Consider the following 26,603-nt stretch of genomic DNA (forward strand, 5'->3'; position numbering starts at 1 on the left):
TCTTCAAGATAGTGCCACATTGAACATTGGCCAGACTTCCAGGTTAATTGTGAGTAGCCCTGGATAGGGTGATATTTCTGCTACCAAGCTGAATGTGGTTTTGGAAGACTGACTCAGGCACCAGAGGAGACAAATGAGTAAACCTATGACCTCATCTTCCAACTGGGAGGTGGGGGGTGGGGCCTGGAGGAGAGAAGTCTAAGGAGAGAGACTGAAGCCAAGTCACCAGAAACTCTCCCTCCAAAGGCATCTGACTCTGGATGGCATCTTGCCTGGGCAGCCAGCGCAAGCTGTCCCCCTGTGCCCAGGGCCCCACCCAGTAAAGAGTGGGGAACCCATGGAAAGTAACAACAATAATACTCTGAAAACACTTAGCAGCAAAATCGAGGGAGAAAGGGCCCCTGAGAAACATAAAAAAGATCAACACTTGTGTCTGCCTCTCTGAGAAATGTACACAGAGCGGGCAGGGATGAGAAACATCTACCAGCTGGAAACAAACAAATAAAAAGGCAAGGGACTTATTTTCACATGCATGGTCAGGGAAAGGGTTTGTATTTTAGAGGCAAGAGATGAGACACAGAAAACACTTTATATTAGAGATGGATGGGCAAATATTCAAGCCAGGAGGAAGAAGGAACCACAGACAAAATCTGGATTAAGCCAGAGGGTCTTTGATGGTAGGCATGGTGGGGGGACACTTGGCAGAATGAAACCTCCTTTCCCCCCCTTTTCATGAGCTGTCCACTCCATTCTTGGGTGACCCAAATAAGTTCTCTGATTGCTGGACGAATCTTGCCCATTGAAATCCTCAGGATGCAGCCACCCACAATCTTGGATGCCAAAAGAGGTGAGGTCTTAAGTACCCCTGTGTGTCTTCCAAGTTCTTGGCTGTTGCCAAGAATATCAGGTGTGGAGAAATGCTAAGGTCCAGGAGCCAGGAAGCCTGGGTGTGAGTCTCAGATCTGCCCCCGAGGAGCAAGTCCTTTATCCTTGGTGGTCCAGGGCTTCTTCTGCTATGATGTGACAGGGTTTAAGCAGACACTCTGTCCATTCAAACTCTTTCTGGGCTGGGATTAGTGGGATTTCATGGTGTTCCAGTCTCCTGACTGCTGGCAGCTTGGGTGCTGGCCATGAAAGGATGAGCAGAAGTGCTTGGATTTGAGAGTATTGTAGAAGTAGAGTTGAAAGAATGGGTTGGTTATGGGGCAGGCAAAGAGGAAGCAGTCAGAAACTGGGAGAGCTGTAGTTTCATCTCCTGGGATGGGCAGAGGGACAGAAGCAGCAGCAGAAGCAGTTGGGTGGTGGTGGATTGGGAGTAGGGACAGAGGGAGTTCTGTTCGGGCCATGTTAAATCTGAGATGCCAGTTAGACATGCAAGAGGAGAGTTTGCACAGACTTGAGTAGACAGCTCATGGGAGAGGTCAAAGTTGGAGGTACATACTGGGGGCCGATGAAACACAGAGAGGCATTGCTTACAGCCACAGGACTGGATGACAGTGCCTGGGAGTGAGTTAGACAGACACGGGACAGGACTCAGGGTAGAGCTTGGGACCTGCCACTGTTCAGAGCAGGGTGACAGAGCCAGCAATGAAGAAGGGGGAGTCACAGGTGGGGAAGGAAGAGGGAAGACTGTGGGTGCTTCCACAGAGGTGTTGGATGGCCAAGTGTGAACCGAGCTTGGAGCTTCACAGCAGATTTTTTTGGTTTTGTTTCTGTTTTAATGTGAGGGTTAGAGAAATGGTTTGGAAGCTACATCAAAAAGCGAGGAAGACACCTCTCGCCTCTCTAGATCCTACAGTACAGGAGGTGGGAGAGAAAGCACGGTCTCCATTGGATGGGGCTGCAGGGGAAGAAGAGCCCTTAGGGAGAGTCCAGCTTCAGTTCATGCAAGATGGTGGAGACAGTGTTTTGAGAAGTTGCACAGGAGAGTGTGCTGATGATATAAAATCCCAGCTGACTACAAGGGGAACAGCAGGAATCAGAAAGTCATGAGGTAGCACCTACTAAATCCTGATATTGACCCTCTGGAGTAGCTATCAGTTTTTCCATTTTACAGATGACCAAAAGGGTGCTCAGGGAGGTTAAGTGACTTACCCAAGATCATAGAGCCATTGATGGCAGTACTGAAGTACTAAAACTCAAACCCTGGTCTTCTGACCAGACAACCCAAATGCTTAATAGCTACACATATTTACTGTGCCATTAAAAGACCATGTAGCACAGAACCCTCAAAAAGATGTATCTAGAAGAAGCCATCTAAATAGACATCTACAAATGGATGGGTGGAGACACTTACCTATGTAGTTCATGATAAATCCTTGGCCCTTCCCAAAGATGAGGCCAGCAGGGTCTGAGTGGAACTGGATGGTCAGGTCCGGCGTGGATGAGTACAGCTTCTGGGGGCCACTGTTCCCAAGGTATTGCCCCAAGATGTGAGGCATGACCTCGTCACCATCATAGATAGTCAGGATGTCGCTGTTGCTCAGGTTGAGGCTGGGGGCAGGGCAGAGAGAAAAGGAGGAATCTTGTGAAACTCAGTTATGGGCATTAAACAAGCCTTTGATTCTTTTTTTTTTCTTCAGACAACACACATTTGTGAGGCACACTAGATGGCAGGCACCAGGCTAGGAACTAGGGGTGAGGTAGGCAGAGACCACAGATGTGACCAGGACACGCTGATCCTGCCTGCAAACACGCACAGCCCCTGGGTTTGGGGAGGGAATGGAGTTTTGAAGACTCATGCAGGAGATGGTCTTCCCTGCAAGGAGCTTCTTGCATGATTGAATGCTGAATTGTAAGTAGAACTGCCTTCACTGCCAGTGAAGCTGAGTGCCAGGCACTGGGCTCATGCTGGGGGTGTGGCATGGGTCTTCCATTTTTCTCTGCTGCGGTACAAGCTGACTGCATCCTAAGTAGAACCTGCATCTTCATGTCAGGTGAAATGAGCCTTCCCCTCATTATGTGGCAAAGTCTTCAGAATCAAACCCGGTATCTATTACGTTTAGGCGATGGGGCGGAGGGCGGGATGGAGGCATCTTACTCCCGAAATACACTCAAACCTGCTATCAATATTCATAACGTGAAAGGATGACACATTTCCAAAGACGAATGCAAGCAAGCACCCTGACACTAAATATCAGGACTGCAATGGACAGTTAATAATCCAGAAAGCACTTCAGTGTGCCACAGAAACATGGGTTATGTGAGGTGTGCTGGATAAAAACGGATTTCTCATTGAAAGAGTGCCAGCTAATTCAGTGTTGGGTGCAGGCACATATGAACTCATGCCTCTTTCCCTCCATTCTCCTTCTCCACTTCCTTCTTATGTCTTTCTCCTTCTCTTGTGTCCCTCTTCCTAATATTTTTGAACACCTCAGATATACCAAGCTTGTGTCAGGGGATACAAAGCAGTGGTAGATTTAGACTAAGAAACCAGGAATTGTGGTAGCAGTTAACGATCAAGGTGAGTGCAGAGAGAGGTGACTGGGGGCATCCTGGAGGCCTCCTTGGAGGAGGTGGTGCTTGCTTCCTCAAGAAAGATTAGAGGGCTCTAAGGTTGATAAGCAGGGCTGGTGAGAAGGCAAAGCACAAGTGAAGGAGTTAGGGAATGAGATCATGGGTCCTGGAGGAACTTGCCTGGTGGTCAGTGTTTCCCTGCTGTGGGTACAGGCATGGAAGTCTAGAGAGCTTGTAGGAGCCAAGTTTATGTGTTTGGATGTCATCTTGCTTGGGGTGGGAGCAGACAAGACACTGCCTGAGGAGAGGCATTCCAGGAAATGGCCCTAATCAAAGTTTCTAGACGATAGCCCCCTACCTTGTCCTCCACCCCACAGCTTCACCCAGTGCCCCAGGGCGGTGTTCTCCTTCCCCAGCCTGGGAGGACAGGGAGAAGGGGGTAGAAACAACCTAAACTGCTGCTTCTAGTAGTAAGAACAAAGCAACTGAAACACAAGGAACATTGTGGAAGGGTGGCTTCCAGAGGCCAGGCGATGTATTTTATTCCAAATGATGTTCTCTCCAGCACCTCTCACATTGCTCATGTAAAGTTGTCCTGAGAGCTGACTTAGGGAGATTCTAACTGCCCCCCATAACCTCCACTATCTTCCTTTGCACCATCTCCAAAACACTTTCTCCTAATAAAAGGCGTCCCCTGGCTTTGCATGTGTGGCTTCAGGACAGAGCCCCTAGAGATATACCCTCTGCCCATTTCCAGCTAAGGCTACGGCTTCTAAACCCTACTGTATTGAAATCCTGGAGTTGCCACCTTCTCTTGCACACCATAGGTGCTAGATAAATGCTAGGGTATGAAAGAGCCTGCCAGAGAGTCTATTTGACAGCAGAAATGGTGCAGTTGATGTCGGCTCTTGACCCGTGATAGGGAAGAGCCTCTTAACTCTAAGAACCATAAAAACATCAATCGTTCACGAAAGGGCTGGATTAGACTGGTGTGAAACATGGTAGATCGCCAATATTTATTCCTTAAGCTGACTTCACAGCTGATCTGCTGGTTAACGGTGAGTTCCAGAGAGTCTACAACTTGGCTTTACACTATCACTCATTTCAATGATCTAAATGCAGCAGAAGCATTTTCAAGGGGGCAAGTAGCTTTCATTTGAAAACCCTAGCATCACTCTTTGTCCTTTATAAAGTAGAAAGCAGCAGTGCACTGGAAAGAGCACGCTGCCTTGGAAATCAGCAAGCTTTGGTTTGATTCTTGGCTCTGATTCTCGCATGGAGGGCTCCGGTTTTTCTGAAGTTCCTTGTCTGTGAATTTCCAGTCTATGTCATGGGCTTTCCGAGTGAGGTAAGGCACGCTGAAAATCTAGGATCAAATGCCAGATTCACTCACAGCACCTCAGCAAGTCTGGTCAAGTCGTCTGAACATTATGTCATGTTGCTGTGTCGTCATGAACATCACTACCACCACCATCATCCTCACCATCGTCACCATCCTCACCATCATCATGTTTGCCATGATCATGCTCTCTTCAGGCTGCTGTTGACACAATGACATCAGATGACTTCCATCAGTGGTTCTCAACTAGAGGTGATTTTGTCCTTAGGAGACAGTTAGCAGTGTCTAGAGACATGGTTGTCCCAACTGGGGGGCGGGTGCCACTGGGGAGTGGATGACAAGGATACTGTGAAACATCCTACACTGTACAAGTACCCTCCTACAATAAAGAATTATCTTGTCGAAAATGCCAATTGTGCTAAGGTTGAGAAACACTGACTTATGTGAATGCCTTTTGTAAACAGTGTGCAACAGACTATTCATTGCAACTTCTATTGTCCTGGGATTTCAGCAGAGGTCCCTCAAGCTAGGAATAAGCAAATAGGTTCTGAGCATGCCTACTTTTTAAAAGGGCTTTTGACTGAAATTGGGTCCTCTGGAAGCAGAGCTGAGCAAAGATGAGTGTCTCTCGTGGTCTGGTTGATCTGGGAGGCCACCCCAGGCAGCTCTGGTATGGAAGTGAGATAGGAGGAAAGAAAAGAGCCGATGCATAGTTATAGAGGGGAGAGTCCCACTGTGGGCATTGGGCTTAGTCCTTCGGGAACTGTGAACAATGCTGTAGAACATACCATGAGGGAGAAGGAACTGGGATTTTATCCTCCACCCCCATCCCTCATTGGCTGAGGGCTGCTTTTAGGGGTGCCAAACCCCAGCACTTCTGACCTTCTTAAAAGAGACTTGCAGTAGGAAGCCATGGTGGGCATCCAGCGGCAGGTGCAGCAGGGCTCAGAGAGGGCACCAGTGGCTCCTGCCACCACCATCTATGGATCTCTTCCGATCTGAGCCCCATCTCTCCTACCTCTAGCTTATAGAGGGGAAAGGATTTCTTGGGGCCACTGCAGAGGGTTACGGGAAGAACCACCTCCGAGAGAGTGTCACTTAAGAAGAAGAAGGGGGAGGAAGAAAATGTATCACCTCTCAATTCAGCCAATTGAGAGAGGGCTTCACGGACACTCTTGGTGGCTTGGCAGGTGTCTTTGGGGTTTGAGGAACAGTGACTGCATTTGATGCTCACCAAGAAAAGAGTGATAACAAAAGTCAGATGGGAGGTGCCTGCTTGCCTTGAGGCAGAGCCAAGAGAGAAGGAGAGGCATTGGGAGTGTGAGCTGCCCATCATTGATGAGAGTGAGCAGGAAACTCACGTTTCCTGGGGCCAGAGGTGGACACTGAAGATAGGAGCCACAGCGGGTCTCAGCATTCCCCATCCTGAGAGGGTGATGGGATCCAGCAGAAGGGAAAGCCGAGAGCAGCTGGACTTAGGGGGCTCTGTCCTCATCAAATTCTCCATAATAGAAAACCCCTGGCACTCTGCATCTTCCATAACAGGACAGTACTGTCTGGCCAGGCTTTCTCGTGAGAAGGAAGCAGCCCACTGGGCTCTCCCTAACCCCAAATTCTCCCAGCCTGAGGAGCCCCACGGAGGGTACAGGAAATTTGGAAAAGAGCGAGATTCAGGACTCCATGATAAGAAGACCAGAAGGCCTATAAGAATGAAGCTTTCACCCCAGGAAGTGCCAAAAAAAAAAAAAAACCCCGAAACAAACACAAAAGTAGACCATGAATGAATGAGCAGTGGAAGAATAAGGTTATTCTCTGCCATATCCTCCTGAATCCACTTTTTAAAAAAATTTATCTATTCATGAGAGACACACAGAGAGAGGCAGAGACATAGGCAGAGGGAGAAGCAGGCTCCCTGCAGGAAGCCTGATATATTGGTCTAAATTCTCCTTTTTGGTGGGGTCTTTGTCTGGTTTTGGAATTAAGGTGATGCTGGCCTCATAAAACGAGTTTGGAAGTATTCTGTCCCTTTCTATCCTCCAGGATGCAAGGTTGTTTCAACACTCGTATAACAATCAACGTGATAGATCATATCAACAAGAGAAAAAACAAGAACCACACGATCCTCTCAATAGATGCAGAGAAAGTATTTGACAAAATACAGCATCCATTCCTGATCAAAACTCTTCAGAGTGTAGGGATAGAGGGAACATTCCTCAGCATCTTAAAAGCCATCTACGAAAAGCCCACAGCAAATATCATTCTCAATGGGGAAGCACTGGGAGCCTTTCCCCTAAGATCAGGAACACGACAGGGATGTCCACTCTCACCAATGCTATTCAACATAGTACTAGAAGTCTTACCTCAACAATCAGGCAACAAAAAGAAATAAAAGGCATTCAAATTGGCAAAGAAGAAGTCAAACTCTCCCTTTTTGCAGATGACACGATACCGTACATAGAAAACCCAAAAGCCTCCACCCCAAGATTGCTAGAACTCATACAGCAATTCGGCAGTATGGCGGGATACAAAATCAATGCCCAGAAGTCAGTGGCATTTCTATACACTAACAATGAGACTGAAGAAAGAGAAATTAAGGAGTCAATCCCATTTACAATTGCACCCAAAAGCATAAGATACCTAGGAAGAAACCTAACCAAAGAGGGAAAGGATCTATACCCTAAACACTACAGAACACTCCTGAAAGAAATTGAGGAAGGCACAAAGAGATGGAAAAATATTCCGTGCTCATGGGTTGGAAGAATTAATATTGTGAAAATGTCCATGCTACCCAGGGCAATTTACACATTTAATGTAATCCTTAACAAAATACCAACATGGACTTTCTTCAGAGAGTTGGAACAAAGAATCTTAAGATTTGTGTAGAATCAGAAAAGACCCTGAATAGGGGAATATTGAAAAAGAAAACCAGAGCCAGGGCATCACAATGCCGGATTTCAAGTTGTACTACAAAGCTGTGGTCATCAAGACAGTATGGTACTGGCACAAAAACAGACCCATGGATCAATGCAACAGAATAGCGAATCCAGAAGTGGACCCTCAACTCTATGGTCAACTAATATTCGACAAAGCAGGAAAGACCATCCACTGGAAAAAAGTCTCTTCAATAAATGGTGCTGGGAAAATTGGACATCCACATGTAGAAGAATGAAACTAGACCATTCTCTGACACCACACACAAAGATAAACTCAAAATGGATGAAAGATCTAAATGTGAGACAAGATTCCATCAAAATCCTAGAGGAGAACACAGGCAACACCCTTTTTGAACTTGGCCACAGCAACTTCTTGCAAGATACATCCCTAAAGGCAAGGGAAACAAAAGCAAAAATGAACTATTGGGACTTCATCAAGATAAAAAAAGAAACAGTCCACAAAACTAAAAGACAACCTACAGAATGGAGAGGATATTTGCAAATGACCTCTCAGATAAAGGACTAGTATCCAAGATCTATAAAGAAGTTATTAAACTCAAGAGCAAAGAAACAAACAATCCAATCATGAAATGGGCAAAAGACATGAACAGAAATCTCACAGAAGAAGACAGAGAGACGGCCAACAAGCACATGAGAACATGCCCCGCATCACTGGCCATCAGGGAACTACAAATCCAAACCACCATGAGATACCACCTCACACCAGTGAGAATGAGGAAAATTAACAAGGCAGGAAACCACAAATGTTGGAGAGGAACGCGTCAAAGGGGAACCCTCTTGCACTGTAGGTGGGAATGTGAACTGGTGCAGCCACTCTGGAAAACTGTGTGGAGTTTCCTCAAAGAGTTAAAAATAGACCTGCCCTACAACCCAGCAATTACACTACTGGGGATTTACCCCAAAGATACAGATGCAGTGAAACACCAGGACACCTGCACCCCGATGTTTATAGCAGCAATGTCCACAATAGCCAAACTGTGGGAGGAGCCTCGGTGTCCATCGAAAGATGAATGGATAAAGAAGATGTGGTTTATGTATACAATGGAATATTACTCAGCCATTAGAAACGACAAATACCCACCATTTGCTTTGATGGACCTGGAGGGTATTATGCTGAGTGAAATAAGTCAATCAGAGAAGGACAAACATTATATGGTCTCATTCATTTGGGGAATATAAAAACTAGTGAAAGTGAATAAAAGGGAAAGGAGAGAAAATGAGTGGGAAAAATCAGAGAAGGTGACAGAACATGAGAGACTCCTAACTCTGGGAAATGAACAAGGGGTAGTGGAAGGGAAGGTGGGCGGGGGGATGGGGTGACTGGGTGATGGGCACTGAGGGAGGCCCTTGACGGGATGAGCACTGGGTGTTATATTGTATGTTGGCAAATCGAACTCCAATAAAAGAATATACATTAAAAAAAACTATTAAAAAAAAGAAAAAAGAAAGAAAATGCAGACTTAGCGGCTGAGAGACTGGCCCCGGGGAAGAGCAAGGGCTTCCCACTAAGGTCCCAGGTGACATGTGGTCCAGAGACCCTCCAGGGAGGCGCTGAGAAATCAGGATGTCAGTGTGACTCCGGAACGATCGAGAGGTGGAGAGGTGCAGCAGCTGGATGGGTTGGATGGGACTGGAAGTGGGTATCGCAGGTCCCACTCTGGGAGGACGCCCCAGGGCCAGTCCCTCTCTGCTGCCAGCAAGCCTTTCCTGGAGCTTCTGCCAGGAGATCTCCGCTTCTGGGTCTCCTCCCCTGTCCCCTCGGCCACTGCTTGGAGTTCTTCTCCATCTCCTTTCAGCTGGGCTGTGGGACAGCCAGCACCTCCTCGCCTGGCCCCAGTCTCTCCCCTCGGCAACCAGATGAGTCCTTCCCAAACAGAAATCTGCCCCTTTCACAGAACAGATGGATGGAGAAGCAAAATGGGGTGTATCCCTGACAGTGGACTGTCATTCAGCAAGTGGAATGCAGCAAGGACGCTCACTACACCGTGGATGCACCTTGCACTTCCTGCCAAATGGAAGAATCCTGTGGCAAAAGGCCACCCGGTGCATGACTCCACTGCGAGGAAATACCCAGAGTAGGTAAAGCCAGAGAGGCAGAGAGCAGCTTGGTGGTTGCCAAGGGCTGGGAGGAAGGGTCTGGGAGGAACGGAGTCCTCTGGCTTAACAGGTGTGGGGTTTGTTTTGGGGAGGATGAAAGTGCTTTAAAACCAGATGGAGGTGTTGATCCCACAACAGTGTGAATGTACTAAATGCCACTGACCTGTAGAAGCTAAAATGGTTAAGGTCACGTTATGCAAATTTCACTTCAATGACTAATACATGGCACCTCCTCTCAGGGTAGAAGGCAACTTGGATCCTAGCTTCCAAGGCTCCCTGGACCTAGTTTCTGCACCCCCTTACCTCCTCACAGCTTCATCTCTTACTGTCTCTTTCAAACCCAGTGTTTTACATGCCAACCACAATCAGTTACTCATCAATCTCTCCGAGGACTAATGGAAGCCCTTGTTAAGGCTTGTAGCCCTTGTGGGCTGTAGCTCTGACCTCATCTCTGCCTGGAGCCTTGGCCCTAAATAGCCTTACTTGCATCAACCTTGGGAGGGGAACTCCTCTCGTCCTGGCTGCTTTCAGCACTTGCTCTCACAGATCAGTTGGAAAACTTAAATGACTGGAGCTGCCCCAAATGATTTCTGCCCCACCTACCTCCTTGCCCCTGATTGCCTACATCCTCCATTTTTCTTCGATATGCTGTCTCTCTCTCTGTCAAACAAATAAATAAAAATCTTAAAAAAAATCAAGAATCAAGCTTGGCACCATGATACCCCTACATTGCCTGATAAGCCACTCCAGTGTCAGCCCATGGCCTTGGCCGGCTGGGTTGCAGCTCCCTCTCCATCTCCACCATGATTCTGCTCCAGGCATATCCTGCAGCTCCTTCCAGGGCTTGAGCAGTCATCTGTGGGCACACTATCCAGTGTTCCCACATCTGGTGTCCTCTGCCACTTCCTTCCAGTTTCAGGGCCAGATATCTGAGAAAAGATCTCCCAAGACCCCCAGTGAGCTTTTGAATGACAACAACACTGCCCAGTGAGGCTTAAGCACTCAAACAACAACTTCACACACTAAGACTTAGGATCATCCCCAAGTTTATAGACTGGGAAACTGAGACCCAACTGGGAGAAACCACTTGCCCAACATCACAAAAGAATCAGACCCAAGGTCTGTTGGATGCCAAAGTCTGAGATGTGAACCACTATTTTACACGATGTCCCATGAAAGCCATGTGTACCTGTCTCCAAAAAGTGTGCCTAGGGGTGCCTGGTGGCTCGGTTGGTGGAGTGTGAGACTCTTCATTTCGGCTCAGGTCATGATCTCAGGGTCATGAGATTGAGCCCCATGTCTGGCTCCATGCTCAGTGGGGAGTCTGCCTGAGATTCTCTGTCTCCTTCTCCCTCTGTCCCTCCCTTCTAAATTAAAAAAAAAAAATCTTGAAAAAAGTGTGACTAGCTTCAGTCTCGTATCAGAAAGTGTGAAAAACATTACAAAAAAAATCTGCAGGATGAGGAAGCCCCATCTCACTGCCCCTGGCATGTTGCAACGCCTTATGTTCTTATGACAGCATCACTAAAGTCCATTCGATTACACCCATCATTTCAACTTTTGTTTTCCTACCAAGATAATATTTCTTCTCTCTACAGACTCCCTGTGTTAAAGGCATTGTCTCCTAAACATTTTACATTTCCTGATAGCAATTAAATCTGCTTCATTTTGTTGTCATTATTGATGGTGTATAATCGAGTATGTAATAAAACCAGCATTAAACTGGTGACTTAGTCTGGGGGGCTTTATTTTGTTAGATAGAAAGTTTCTTTGTTTTTCTTTTAAAGATTTTATTTATTTGTTTGACAGGGAGGGAGGAGGGAGAGAGCATGAGCCGCGGTAGCGGGAGGCAGAGGGAGAGGGAGAAGCAGGCTCTCCACTGAGCAGAGAGCCCAACATGGGGCTTGGTCCCAGGCCCCTGGGATTATAACTTGAGCCCAAGGTGGATGCTTTACTGACTGAGCCACCCAGGTGCTCTGAAAGTTTCTGTTATGTTTTTGGACATACTTAAAAAGAGTCTGGGTACCTGGCTGGCTCAGTTGATGGAGTTTGTGACTCTTGATCTCGGGTTTGTGAGTTCAAGCCCCATGCTGGGTATAAAGATTACTTAAAAGCAAAATCTTGAGAAAAAAAGAAAAGTGTCTGAGAAGGATGCATAAGACACTCTAGTTTCGTGGTTGCCTCTGGGGCAGGGAACAGGAGGGGGGCTGTTTGCCGCGGAAAGGAGGGGAAACAATTTTCACAGTAGATTCTTCTGTACTTTTGGGTTTTGAATCATGTGAGTGTATTACCTCTTCAAAAAGGATAAAACAGCTTGAGGGATCCCCATTATTGCTTTCACTAGGGTCTAGAGAGCCAAAGAGGTGAGGATAGAATACAAATTTGATTCAGACTCAGATTAGCAAATCCTTCTCTGGTGAAGTAATTCTATTGGTCAGCAGAGGGCAGTGTATGCCTAAGCATGGTATAGACTGTGGGTCCTGGGCAGCAGGTGCCCCCTTACCTGGGCCAATCAGGGGCTGGGATGTGGGGGGAACGTGGTAGGTGAGCTTTGTAAGTGTTGAGCTGCAGTTAATATTCCACAGAGGTTGTAGAAAGAAATGATGAGCAAGCCACCTTGCTTTTCTTTATTCCTTTTTAAACAAATGGCTGACCCTTGCTTAGAAATCTTGCCTTTAAAAGACTTTCCAGGGGGCGTTCACGAGATAATTTTAGCTAGACCAACGTATTTGAAAATGTCTAATGGTATGTATTTATTTAAATGTGAATTAGAAAAAATATATAAATATATATGGTCTGCACATCAAACTTCTAATTTCATGGACATTATTTTGCTTAGAGTAAGCCAAGTGAAAAAACAAGTCAATTTATATGCAGTTTAAGGAGGAAAAATCAGAAGTGGCTGGTAATAGAATGGGGCTGTGGAAAAAGCAAAATTAAGCCCACAGAATAAAGTCCAGTTTCTCAGCCTTCCTGGACTTCTGTGTGTGTGTGTGTGTGTGTGTGTGTGTGTGTGTGTGTGTGTGTCGGCGGGCGGGGGGGGGGTCCACTGTCGGGCCTCCAGCCCACGTTTACTGTCTCAAACGTCTTTGCAAACCAGATCCTTTGAAGCTTCTAGACCTGCCTCATCCTGTGCTGGTTTCTTCATCTGGAAAAAAGACAGAGCTCATCTCTCTGCTTGAAAACATTTTAAGATCCCTCAGGGTTCCTCTGTTGGGGGGGGGATGTTTGAAAAATATTACCTCATCCGCATTTACAGCCATATGATAACTAGCCATGTTTTCCATAAGGCTCCTTGCATGCCTTCACACACCATTTCTACCCTGGGACGAACCCTGTAAGCACTACTATCCTCACCCATGTCCCAGAGAAACAAACCAAGGCACCCAGTGGTGGGTGAAGGAGCATCCTGGCGCTCAATCAGCTGGTCCTGGAGGATAGTCAGAATCCAAACTACATGGTGGGAAGGCAGAGGCTCAGTCAGTGGGGTGTGTGGGTGGCTCAGCGGTTGAGTGTCTGCTTCTGGCCCAGGGCATGATCCTGGAGACCGAGGATCAAGTCCCACACTGGGCTCTCTGCAGGGAGCCTGCTTCTCCCTCTCACTCTGCCTCTGCCTCTCTCTCTGTGTCTCATGAATAGATAAATACAATCTTAAAAATAAAAAGAAGAACCTCTGTTGGCTCCCACACCAATTGCCCAAACTCCCTGAAACCACACGCTGTTCTCCCCCAAATCCCTGGAGCCCAGCACAGGGCTCGGCGCAGGCAAGAGAAATGTCATTTACACTGTTGAATTATGGTGAACTTTTTCCATTTTCCAGACTGGGCACACTAAGGCTCAGAGAGTTTAAATGACTTTAAGAAAGTCTTGTGATGCAATTAAGGCTGGACCTCCATGGGACAGTAGAGACAGTGGTTAAATAAACCATAGACTTAAATAAGGAGAGGGGAGGGGGAAGAGAACTGAAGTCCATAAATGCAGTGTTAGGTGCATTAAAACTTTTCTAAAAAGATCTTGCAGAGTTCCTTTGTGTCCATCTCTCATTGGATCCCCTCAACCACATAGTGATGTGGTGAATCCCACTTTACAGAGGAGTAAACAGAGAGTCCAGAGAGGCCCAGGTCCTGAGGCCTCTGTCCTCCATCACAATGCCACAATCAGCACCAGACACCCCTTGGTGCCGTGGAATTGCTGAGGATCCCTGCGGCCCCGTGCTCATTTGGTTTCAATTAAATTTGATAAAATGGCAGACAGGACAAGAAACCATGTCAGCTCCAGGGAGGACATAGAAGACAGATCTTTCTGGCTCCCTAAAAGGACACCTCAATGCATAAAAAATGAACAGTTTTCTTACTGCTTTTTTTTTGTGCTTCCCCTCTTCTCTTCCCTCCTCCCCTCTTCCTGAGACATTCACCAGGCACCTTGTTGAGGTCAGGCTCAGGACTCAGCCTCTGCTGGTGGACTCAGTCCTGGCTGCATGTGAGTCTCTCTGCAGAGATTTCAACCTCCCCATGATGCTGAGGCTGCATCCCAGACCAACCAGACCCTCAGCATCTTGGGTCCCCCCAAGATGGGCCACGGGGGTCAGCGTCCCTCAAAACCCCCCAAGAAGCTGCACCAGCGGCCAGGACCCAAAGGCACTGCCGTGCTGTGATTTCAGTGTGGAGGAGGCTCAGGCACTGTGCTCCACCGCTTTCCCTCCTTTCTCTGGTTTCTCCATCTCCCCCCCTCTCCGCCAATCCCCCTCTCATCCCTGGAGAGAAACAGAAGAATGAGACTCCCATGCTGGGCATGCCTTTCCTCTGGGACCACCCATGGGTGGAGCTGCTTCTCATTTCCACATTGCCGGACAGGGCAGTCTCTGAACATGGCACGCAAAGGTTTGTCAAAGTCAATAACAAGACATTTCCCACCCAGCATCATGGACCAGGAGAACACCCAGCAGCTCCTAGCTGGTTTGCCTAGGAAAAACTCAGTCCTCAACCATCCCAGTGATTTTGCTCCATCTTGAGGGGCTGTGCTAAGAGAATGGGCTCTGGTTCCAATCCTCAAGCTGCCGATTTCTAGCTGGGTGACTCTGAGAAAGTGGTTTAACCTCTCTGAGCCTCAGTGTCTTCACCTGGAAAATGGGGATAATATTATGGAGAGTTGTTAAAGGAAGTAATTAGGGCCAGGAACAATAAACATTTGTTTATTGTGTATATGATGGTGGGTGTGTGTCTGCGGCATGCGTATGGTGTGTGGTGTGTGTGTGCGGTGTGCGTATGATGGTGTGTGCATGCGGTGTGTGTGTATGGTGTGGTGTGTATATGGTGTGTGTATACAGTGTGCGTATGATGTGTGGTGTGTGCATGCAATGTGTGTATGATGGTAGTGTGTGTCTGCGGTGTGTGTATAGTGTAGGGTGTCTGTGGTGTGTGTATGGTGTAGTGTGTGTATGGCGTAGTGTGTGTATGATGGTGGTGTGTGTATGGCATGGTGTTTGTGCAGTGTGTATGTTACAACACGTGTGTGATGTGTGGTGTGTGCCTGTGGGGGTGGCGTACGTGCACACACACACACACACGCAGGAGGTGGTGGGCCCGGGGCTCTGCATGGCTGGAGGAAGATGTTACAGAGCTGTCCCCGCAGGAGCTGACAGCTGCTGGCCGTGTCCCTGTCACTCCGCAGCCGCATCCTGACACACACATTGAAGGCAGCCCTTGTAAAACCTGGTACGCCTCGGCGGAGCTGCCACCACCCTCCCCGCACACCCAGCGCGCCGGGGCGCGTGGGCTGTGCGCAGGAAGCATCCTTCAAGAAAGAGCCACCAGTTGGGAACCTCGAGGGCTCACCCCAGCTCTCCAGGGAGGCGCCAGGCAGGTGTCGGGGCGCCGGTCTCCCCGCCGCCCTCCAAGGCCATCAGGACCAGGGACAGGGCCTGTGGCCAGGGCGCACTGCCCAAAGCACAGCACCGACCGGGCCGCTGCCCCCCAGAACTCTCAAGGAAGGCTGGCTGCATCAGGATAACATCCTTCCACCCCGAGAGGCAGGCTGAGAGCTGGTGTCGACCGCGGGCTCAGCCTCAGACAGCCAGGCCCCAACCCTGACCCCCCCCCACAACCCCGTCCAGCTGGCTAGCCACCGAGGGCCCCTCAGAGCATCTGTGTCTTTGTCTGTGACATGGTGGCCACATCGTGTGGACTTTTTGGTTGCTCTGGGAATTAGCTGCGTAGACTGTGCACGTGGAGAGTCTGGCTCGCGGGAAGGGCCAGATCCGTGGGAGTTATCTCCGGGCCTAGAGTAATTTAACTCGATAGCAGCCACACGGTGGACCCTCGATAAACACCACTGAATAGTAAGTGCGTGAGGCCACCGCATGTCAGGGACTCATAAAACGAGCAGCCGCGTCTCTGCAGGATGTCGGATCTAATTGCATCCAAATGCCCTGAGCTCATAGGTGTGCTCCGGCAAGGCCACTGTCCCAGCTCAAGACGGCGGGTTGGGGGGGCTGGGGGTCCCTCCCATGGCTGCTTTTGCCATCGCTGGGGCTGGGAAGAGTGTGCAGGGGCTGAGGGGGGCAGGAAATGGGCATGTGATGGGGGAGGACCTCCCCTGGAGCCTGTGGTTTCCTATTACCACCGACCACGACAGTCCCTTGTATGCCGCAGGAGGGGGTGTAATCAGTCAGGTGGACGCCAGTCAAGAGGGTTTCCGATGAACCCTCTTGATTTCTCATTGTCACACCAAATGCCAAGCTCACGGGCAATCAACCCTTGTGAGTGCCTGTGTGTGTGTGTGTGTGTGTGTGTGTAGTTGCACAAAGGAGCTCAGTGTGTGTACACACCACAGGAAAGAATTCATCATCATCAACATAGCTGCCAATTAAATTACAATGTGTGTAATGTACCAAGTGTTTGGTCCCCTCGGACTCTAAGAAGTAGGTACCATTGGCATCCTCATTTTAAAGATAGGAAACTGAGATTCAGAGAAGTGGAGTGACATATCTAAGGTCACACAGCCAATAAAGTGGAAGAGTGGGACCCGAACCCAAGACTTCCTGCCATGAGCAAAGGCCTTTTTTCCTCTCCTGCATGTTGGAGGCATCATGTAGGGAGCAAAACATTTCTCGAGGCTTCTAAGTTCCAGGTCCCAGGCGCTAAGTACAAATCTCATCTCTGTCACTTCCTAGAGGTGAGATCATAGGCAAGTTCTTCAGGTCTCCGAGCCTCGGATTCCTTTGGTAAAATGGGGATGGTGAGGGCCACCTCTTAGAGCCATCGTCCACAGTGATGTTATTAGGAGCTTTGGACAGGAACCAGGAAACCTGAGTTCTAACCCCACTCTTCCCTGGCAAGAGTGTCTCTCTCAGTTCCCTTATCTGTAAAAGGAGATAGTCAAGGGGCGCCTGGGCGCCTTGAGTGCAAACATGATTTCAAAGCTCTGTCCATCTCTGTGATGGCTTCAAAGCTCCTGCCAGCAAGAGGTGGAGTCTGTTTCGCCACCCTTTGAATGTGGGCTGGCCCTTGGTCTGTGACTTGCCATGGGAGACAGTGGGTGTTGGCTGCTGTGCCAATTTCTCATCTCGACTCAAGAGGCCTTGAATGCTGCTTCTCATTGTCTTGGAACCCTGGCTAGTCACCATAGGAAGAAGCCTGAGCTAGTTTTTGGGGCAGATGAGCCAACCTGGGCTAGGCTGGCCCAGACCCTCTGATGGGCAACTCACCCCAAACACATTAGAAAGGCCACAATCTGCAGAGCCACCCACCCAACTCATTGCTGCCCAGAGATGCATGCATGACCCAGCTGAGACCAGAAGAACTGCCTGGATGACCTGCAGACTCGTAAGAAATGCGACAAGCTTGCTGTTTTATGGTGCTGAATTTGGGGTCACTTGTTATGCAGCAATAGCTGACTGATACAGCAACCTTGGGACAGTCTCTTCCAATCTCCAGGCCTCAGTTTCCTTATCTGCAACAGGATGGGATTTGGGCTCTAGGAACTTTGTTGCCCGTGGATTCCTTACAACTTTTGGCTCTTGGGAAATCCCATCTCCCTCCACTAATAGATTGGAAGGTTTTTATTTCTTCTGGGGCCATTTCTTCCATGATTTCTGATGGACATCTGTGCTCCTGGGGTCAACGCTGCCCTCTATTGTTGACCGTCTCTCTTGCCTGGATCTCAGTCAAGCTGAATTCTTGCAGCCCAAAGCAGTTACATCCCTGTTTCAAGAACTGTAGTGCCTCTGGACAAGGCACTTAATTTTTAGGGCTTGGAATTAACTTAGCACGGCACAGGTTGGCAGTAGTTGAAGAGAAATATTCCATGGCTATCAATCATGTGGTTACTGGGCTTTGTTATTAGGTCCTTTTATTTCCTGGTTAGAGAACTGTGTTGGAGCCCATAAACAGGGAGAGGTTTGGGGCTGGGCTCTGTAGCAGAGCCAGAGAAGGCACGCTGGAGCCCGGATGAAACTTTTTTCTTCCAGAGATATACGTATGTTTACAATAGGTCCCAGGAAACGGGGGGCAGAGGGGGCGCACCTCTCTGAGCCTTGGTTTCTTCTTCTGTAAGGTGTAGCTAGGGTTTCTCCCCTGCGGAGCACCTCACTACTATTATTGTGTGGTTGTAGCACTGGCTTTGACCAAGGAGACCTGAGTTTGAGTCCTAACTCAGCCCCTTCCCAGCTGTGTCCTCAAGCAAGAGTGTCTCTCTCAGTTCCCTTATCTGTAAAAGGAGATGGTCAAGGGGCACCTGGGTGGTGGCTCTAGTTAGTTAAGTATCATCTGCCTTCGGCTCAGGTCATGAGCCCAGGGTCCTGGGATTGAGCCCCACATCTAGCTCCCTGCTCAGCGCGGAGTCTGTTTCTCCCTCTGTCCCTCCCCCAGTTTGTGCGCATGCTCTCTCTCTCTCTCTCAAATAAATAAATAAAATCTTTTTTTTTTTTTATAAATTTTTTTTTGGACTTGTTTATTTATTTTATTTTTTTTTTATTTACTTATGATAGTCACAGAGAGAGAGAGAGAGAGGCAGAGACATAGGCAGAGGGAGAAGCAGGCTCCATGCACCGAGAGCCCGATGTGGGATTCGATCCCGGGTCTCCAGGATCGCGCCCCAGGCCAAAGACAGGCGCCAAACCGCTGCGCCACCCAGGGATCCCTCAAATAAATAAATAAAATCTTAAAAAAAATAAAAGATAGCCACTGTGACATCACATAGGCATCTTGGTAAGAGTGAAATGATTTGCTATGGGTAAAGCACTCAGAGACTAGCAAATAGCAAGCGCTCGATGCGTGTAAGACTTTTTTAGGATGGTGTCATCATCAATGAAATAGTGAGTGCCAAGTATTTAGCATAAAATGTGGTACATAGCAGAGGGTGAAAGTAGTGTCCACTGTGGTTATTTGTTTATTTTATGTCAGAAACTTTACTAAGAACTTCACGTGTTATTTAACTAACTCCCTCACCACCCCTGTCTCTTTCTCTCTCTCATTCAACAGATATTTATTGAGCACCTGCTGTGTGCCAGTCACTGGGGATGAAGTGAACAAAGCTTCCCGTTGTGAGGTGGGAATGGCCACCTGCAATCACCTACAGAGGCCGCAGAGCTAGTGGGGGTAGCAGAGCCAGGATTTATATGTAGCTCTTTTTACTCTAGAAGCTTTTATGACTCTCTGTCATGTGGCATTGTGACCAACCCCCGTGCTGGGCATCTGCAGCCCTTCTTGGGTTGTTTTCCTGGTCCCTGCTCTGACTTACTGTGTGATGCTAGGCAAGTGACTTCCCCTCTCTGGGCCCCTCCCAGCTCTTCCATTCTATGATGTCTTCACAAATTATTCCTTGATTCTTTTATTTTCCTTTCTATGCTTTAACTTGAGAGAGAGAGAGAGAGACAGAGACACAGAGAGACAGAGGCGGGGGGCGGGGAAGAGAGAGAGAAATTTCAGAAACTGTTAAGGTTTTAAAAGGCTCATGCTCAGTTGTGTTTTAGGTAAGCTGATGGAGCTAAGAGGTACTTGATGATTTAGGGAATAGGCATTTGGGGTCTGAAGGAGGTTTAGCCTGAGGGGTCTCGACTCAATTTAAGATCATGTGCCTTCCCTTCCCACCTCTACCGCCAATAATGCAAGGCAGACAGTTCTAATTAGTGCTTCAATTCAGGGCATCCATTTGGTGTCTAACGGTCCCTGCTTTCACAGCTCGAGTGCCCTGCTCCCAGAGGCCCCTCCTGGAAGCCCTTCCCCCATTCCAGCTTGGCCAATGGACACTCTTCAAGCTTCTGCTTGGATGTCACCCTCTCTGTGACAGTTCCATGACCTGCAGAGCTAATGCAGCATCCTGCTACCTCCCCTACGCTCACCCCTCTAGCCACAGCACTTAGCCTGCATTTTGCCGGGTTGTCTATTTATGGCACTACTTCCCTTCCTGAACTTTGAGTTTCTGGAGGTCCAGGCGCCTCCCTGGTGCATCACGGAGACATATGGCTGATCCCCCAAAAGACTGTTCAAGTCCACAAAAGCAGAGGCTATGGTGTGTGTGCAAAGGCTGGCTCAGTCCTTTGTTAGCTGTGCTACCTGAGAAAGCCACTTACCAAGCTCTCTGTCATCTGCAAATCCAGGGTGCAGTGGCCACAATATCTTATAAGGATTCATAGTCTCCGTTGATGAGGTGCCAGTGACGTGCTGGACCCCACACCACGCGCTTTGCATACATTCTCTCTAATGTAGGTAACTCCCCCTCCATAATGATCTCTACCCCTGTAGCTCTAATTTATGCGGTTATGATCTCTGAATAATAATGTGTCACAGTGTGCATCATGTCTCCATGGACATGAAGCACGCAGCTCGGGTTCCAGCACACAGTAGGTCCTTCACTGATGCTAACCCAGCGGAGTCAAGAGGCGAGCGCCCGCGGCTTCAACAGACCTGCCAGGCTGATGAGGGGGAGAAAAGTCTCCTCTCGCCTGCCACCCGTGGTTTACGTCCTCGTGACGCAGCAGACAGTGCGCAGCACCTACTACGGGCCACCCACCCGGCTCAGTCAACAGTGCAGACTCCTTCCCCTTCACCAAGGCGATAAGTAACAATCACAAGCGCTTAGGCGGTGTGAGGGGCCCTGAGGACAGAATTATTTTTACTATCAAACCCAAATTGGTTTACTAAAACTGTCAGCGGAAACCAAGCAAGATAAATTAAACCCAGCAGCTCTCGGGCCTCACGTAACCCTGGCTGGTGAGTTGCTATTTTCACTCCCTCTGTGGGAGGAAAGGGGGTGCCAGGTCCAGCTGCCACTCTGCCAGGCATGTGCCAGAGTTTGCCGGGGAGAGCCCGAGGCTGCTGACCCGAGGACTCGGCTCCCCTCTGCAAAGCTTTAATCCCTGTTAAAGGCTTAAAACCTTTCCTCTGTGGCCCAGTTTGGGTGAGTGCAGACTTCTAACTTGGCCTTGAGGCACCAGCCTGGTTCCCCTGCTGTCTGCTGGTCCCTCCTCCTCCTAGATGCCGCCTTTCCTGTATCCCTTCCTCTGCTCCTTTCAAATGCTGGTGGGGATCCCAGACCCTGGAGGCATGGTAAGCCGGGTCTGCATCCCCTCTGCCAGTTCCCGGCCTGGCAACCGCAGCCACTCTTGGCCTCCACACCCTCATCTTGCTCATCTGTAAAATGGAGCTGCTAGTAGAACTCAGCACGCATGCTCACTTTGAAGGCACTTGTGAATGCCTGGGTGCACTAAGTGTTCGGCATCTATTTGATATTATGGACCAACAAGAAGAGAGTCGTGCTCTCCTGCTTCTGGACCTTAGCACATGCCGTTCTTTTCGGCTCGAGCACTGTACCCGCCCTTCCCCATCCCTTCCCACCTTGTGTCTGTCCTTCAGGTTTCAGTATGGACCAGGGTTTTTCTGCTTTGGCCCTATTGACATCTTGGGTCAGCTACTTGGTTGTGGTGGGGGCTGAACCATGCACATCGGGATGTGGAGCAGCACCCCTGGCCTCCTCCCACTGGATGCCAGTGGCTCCCTCTCCACGCCCCCTCCTGCACCAACTCTACAGTCAGAACCGCCTCCAGACACGACTGTTTGCTGAGAGAGACGTTGCTTTCCCTGGAAAGCTTTCCTTTGCATCGTCTACCAGGCTCACCCTTCTCGCTCCGGGCCTTCAGGGCCCCTGTATGTGCTCCAGCCTACACCATGTCCCCCAGCACAGGGCCACACCATTCTTGCTCACTGCCAGGGCCCAGCGGGCACCTCATTCACAGCGGGTGCTCTATAAATGCATGTAGAATCACACAGAATTTGCTCAATGAGAAAAATGGCAGCGCCTCCACGATGACCGACTTGATTTTGATGTCACTTCAAGGACTACGGTCCTGGGATGATGCTGGCTGGATGCCCCACGGAGGGAGCAGAAGCTGCTCTGTGGAGGACAGTACCCTACGCCCCCCCCCACCAGGGCCTCATCTCGGCCCCACTGTCACCTTCACCTCCGCCTGCGTCTGATGATCCAGAAGACGGTACGGCCTCCCTGCACCTCACCCCATACTCGGCCCCCAAAGTCTACCAGTGGATTTGGCTGGTCATCACTGGGTTGGGGGTCCTCCCAAGACCCACTCTAGATTCTGCTTCTAAGTCTATGATGGCAAATCCTTTGATACTATAATTTATGACACCTTCTCTTGGGGGATCTTCCCACCACTATTATTTTACTTGATAGCTTTTGACCAAACTTTTTTTCTTAACATTGCCGCTCATGTAATAAATGTAGACTTATTGATAAAAGAAGGCCACATCTTGGGATCCTTGGGTGGTGCAGCGGTTGAGCGCCTGCCTTTGGACCAGGGCGTGATCCTGGAGACCCGGGATCGAATCCCACGTCGGGCTCCCGGTGCATGGAGCCTGCTTCTCCCTCTGCCTGTGTCTCTGCCTCTCTCTCTCTCTCTCTGTCTGTGTGACTATCATAAATAAATTAAAAAAAATTAAAAAAAAGAAGGCCACATCTTAATGGTTTTTCCATATTTTTCTGAACTTTTTTCCCCTCCTTGTGCATAAGAGCAGCTGGACATGAATTTGGGTTCACGTTCTGGCTTTGAAACCTCATGGCTGTATGATCATGAGAGGTTGTCTTAATTTTATTCACTCTTACCGAGCACCTACTATGGGCCAGGCATTGATTTACATACTGTGGTTACAGCAGGGCATCAAACAGGAAACAAATCCCTCCATTCTCATGGATGTGACGTTGTAGGTGGAGGGAGTGACATGCTTCAACCAAAGTGGTGATGTGTGGTATGTTGAGTGGTGCTAAGTGCTACAGGGAAACGTGAAGCAAGGTAAGGGTATCAGGAATGGCAGAGATGTTGGGGTGCCTGGCTGGCTCAGTCCATGGGGCATGTGACTCCTGATCTTGGGGTTGTTAATTTGGGTGTCAAGATTGCTTAAAAATAGAATCTAAAAAAAAAAAAAAGAAAGAATGACAGAGATGCTGATTTAGATCAGGGTGTCGGGTGACATCTCATAAGAGGTGATTTGTGAGCAGAGGCCTACAAGAAGCTAGGGAGTGAGTGAGGCAGGATATTCAGGGCACAGCATCTTGGGGTTGGGGGAGGGGAGAAGAGACAGCTAGTGCAAAGGCCCTGGGGTATGTCTAGGGAACAACAGTGTGGCCAAATGGAGGGAATAAGGAGTGGAAAGAAATGAAACAGGAGATATAACCAGGGCTAGATCACATGGGGCCTTTTGCAAGAACTCCAGCTTTTACACTAGATAAAATGTAGAGCGACTGTAGACTTTGAAGCAGAGCATGATGTGACCTGCCTTACTTAGGTTTTAACAGGATCCCTTAGGGTGGTAGGTTACAAATAGCCCCAAAGGGGACAAAAGCAGGAGTGGGGAGACCAGTCAGGATGCTTATGGGATAATTCTGGGATGAGACATGGACCACAGTGGCAGTAGTGGGGGTGTCACACATGCTTGGACTCTGGGCGTATTCTGATTCTTGAATTCTAGAATCAGCAGGATGTACTGAGGACTCGAGTACAGGGTGTGTGAGAAATCCAAATAGCAGTGAGTGTGCTGGAGCTGGCAGCTTGCACTGGCTCATGTGAGTCAATTGTTAAACATCCGGGCAACCGGCGAGCCCGCTGGCATTGTGTTAGTAGCTCGGAAAGGGCCATGGTGGGAGTATTTACACCACGGAAATTGGCGAATGCCCTAAATCAGGATGTTTCTCCCTACCCCACTGCCAAGAAAGCCAATTGTTGAACGTGCACCCATGTCCTCCTGCCCTAGAACAATTCCAAGTCCTTTTGGCCTGAGTGGCTGGTAGGATGGACAGCTCCCTACCAAGATGGGCAGATGGGATGAAACAGGTTTGGAGAAGGAATCAGGAGTTTAACTTTGGATACCCTTCATTTGGGAGGCCCTTTTAGGCACCCAACTGAAGAACTCAGAAGGCAGGGAATAGGAGTTGAATAGAGTAATTGTAGCACCCCCACAGGACAACTTTGGGGAGGAGATAATTCACGTCTGCAAAGCACCCCACAAATAGGAAGCACTCAATGATGAAAATTGCTCTCTTCATCACGGCGATGAGAAAGAACTTTAATCACTATTTAGACCAAGGCTTACAAACTGGAGGCTCCTCAAGTCTGGATCCAGCCAGCAGACCTATTTTTTGGGAGGGGGAGAGGCATTATTCTAAAAAAAAAAACCCCACCAAAAAACAACTTTAAATGATTTCTGGAAGGGGGAGAGGGCCTCTCCCCTCTCTATCACTGCAAATATTTGGGCCCCAAATCCATTACTCACCCGGCCCTCCGTGACTTTGAGTCTGCATTCTCTTGGCTCAAGGCAGCCCATCACTTTGCAGAAAGGGGACCATGAAGCCCAGGGAGACTTGCTGCCAGGTCCCTGGCTGCTCAGGAGTCCCTGGCAGGGCGCGGAGGAGGGGAGCTGGGGCTCCTCTCTCCCGGCCAACACTCAGATCTGGGGTTGCCAGGATGGTCAGAAGGGAGAAAGTCTGTCCCCTTGGGAGGGGTCCCTTCCTGCCATGGGTGCCAGGGGTGGCCCAGCTTTGAGGAACCTAACTGCTCAGGTTCCTGGATCAGCTGCCCCATTGCACGCTTCGCAGTGGACATGAAACTCTATCCACCATCAAGCTGAAGGTTCACTGAGTATTTGATGCCTAGAGAGAGTGAGAACAAGGGCTCCCAGCTTCCTGTGTCCCCATCCAGGCCTGTGACACCAAGGTGAGATGTGGGCCGGTCTTGGGGGAGCAGAACCACCTGTCCAGGGGGCGGGTGTTGGGAGAAGGCTGCTGAGCCCAGCAGAAGGGGGTGGCATGGACAAGACAAGCCAGGAGTTGGTTCTCCTTCTGGCTGAAGATTGAGGTGGCTTGCTACTAACTGCTGATGCAGGGATGCTCATAAACCAGGACCGCGCATTCAGATTTACCATGACGGCAGTAGGGAGCCTCAGAAGTTTTCTCACAGCAAACAACTTTAGAAGGGACTTTCCTATTTGAGGCTTCAGCTAAGAAGACACCACGTCTCCCTGGAATCCTTTCCCTCCATAACCCCTACCTAATCCTCACGCTCCAGCCACAACAAACTCCTTTCAAGTCACTAAGTGGGCCACCTTCTCTCTCATTTCCAGGCTTTGCACATTCTGTTCTCACCGTCTGAGACACTCCTTCTTTTCCCCTCATGGTTGCCTACCTTCTCTTTCATGCCAGCTCAGAAGTCACTTCCTCCTGGAAGCCCTCCTTGATTTCACTCAGGCTTCTCAGCGGCCTGTCCACCCTATCCCTGCTCTCATCACACCGCATATCATTTCATGTCTGCCTCATCCCCTAGACAGTGAGGGCAGAGGCTGTTCTGTTTTCTCACAACTGTACCTTCAGCACCTTGCTTAGCACTTGCGCACAGTAGGTGCATATGTGCCCCCTTTCCTCCCCTCACAGAGCTAATCGGGACCATCCAACCTGCTCTGTTTCAACATAAACTTCACTGCCCAAGGGGCAACTGTCCAAGCCTTTCCAGCGCCTACAACCAGGCTTGGCTTACAGTAGACAGCTCAGAAAGTATCATCCTTCATACCAGACTCTAGAAGTCAGGGAGGTGAGAATAGGAAAAAGGGGGGAACTCCCGCTGAGGAGTGAGCAAGGGAGGGAACGGGCAAGGGATGCTTCCAGGCTGTTCCAGTAGCCAGGAAACACTGAGGTTCCAAGACCCTGGTAGCCAGTGAGAAGCACCACAGCCAGAGAGAAATCCAGAGGCAAAGAGCTGGGGAGAGGTAGACACAGGGTTCCGACTCAGGTTGGCCCAGCCCCAGGTCCACAAGGGGCAATTGTGCAAGGTCTGTACATCTTTGATTCTCCTGGAGCGGAAGGTCCTGGAGCAGCCTCCGAGGACACGTCCCTGGCCTCTAAGGGACAGCTTCAAAATTTTATCGTAATTTTGCAGATAAATCTTCCCTTTTGCAAAGCTCCTCTGCAGAGCAAGGCAGCTGGGCCTCGCTGCCCAGCCGACTGGGTTTCTGCTTCAGGCTTGAGGGGAGCGCTGCCTCCCCACCCGGGGCCCTGGCTGCCTCCAGAGAAGCTCTTCAGAACTTGGCATTCCCTCCCTGCCCTCCACTGTCCAAGCCACGGTGTCCGGGTCTGCCCGGAAGCCCTTTCTTCTGTTTCTCTAGACACTACCATCTGTCTCTGTCTGCTTCTCCCCCTCCCTGGAGAGTTCAGCAGGGGGAAAGTTCTGGATGGAGCATCTCCTAGGCACCCCCACTGAG

At 49.3% G+C, this 26,603-nt stretch overlaps 1 protein-coding gene across 4 annotated transcripts in view; it reads right to left on the reverse strand.

The window, feature by feature from the left end:
- Positions 1-26,603, reverse strand: part of SEZ6L (seizure related 6 homolog like) — a 195,080-nt gene that overhangs the window by 28,795 nt on the left and 139,682 nt on the right. For all 4 annotated transcript variants that reach the window (XM_055321808.1, XM_055321807.1, XM_055321806.1 and 1 more), the window contains exon 10: positions 2,297-2,493. In XM_055321808.1, the coding sequence (XP_055177783.1) occupies positions 2,297-2,493 (197 nt within the window). The remainder of the gene's footprint in view (positions 1-2,296; positions 2,494-26,603) is intronic.

This window comes from Nyctereutes procyonoides, unplaced genomic scaffold, assembly GCF_905146905.1.
Source record: "Nyctereutes procyonoides isolate TBG_1078 unplaced genomic scaffold, NYPRO_anot_genome, whole genome shotgun sequence".
Lineage (NCBI taxonomy): Eukaryota > Metazoa > Chordata > Mammalia > Carnivora > Canidae > Nyctereutes > Nyctereutes procyonoides.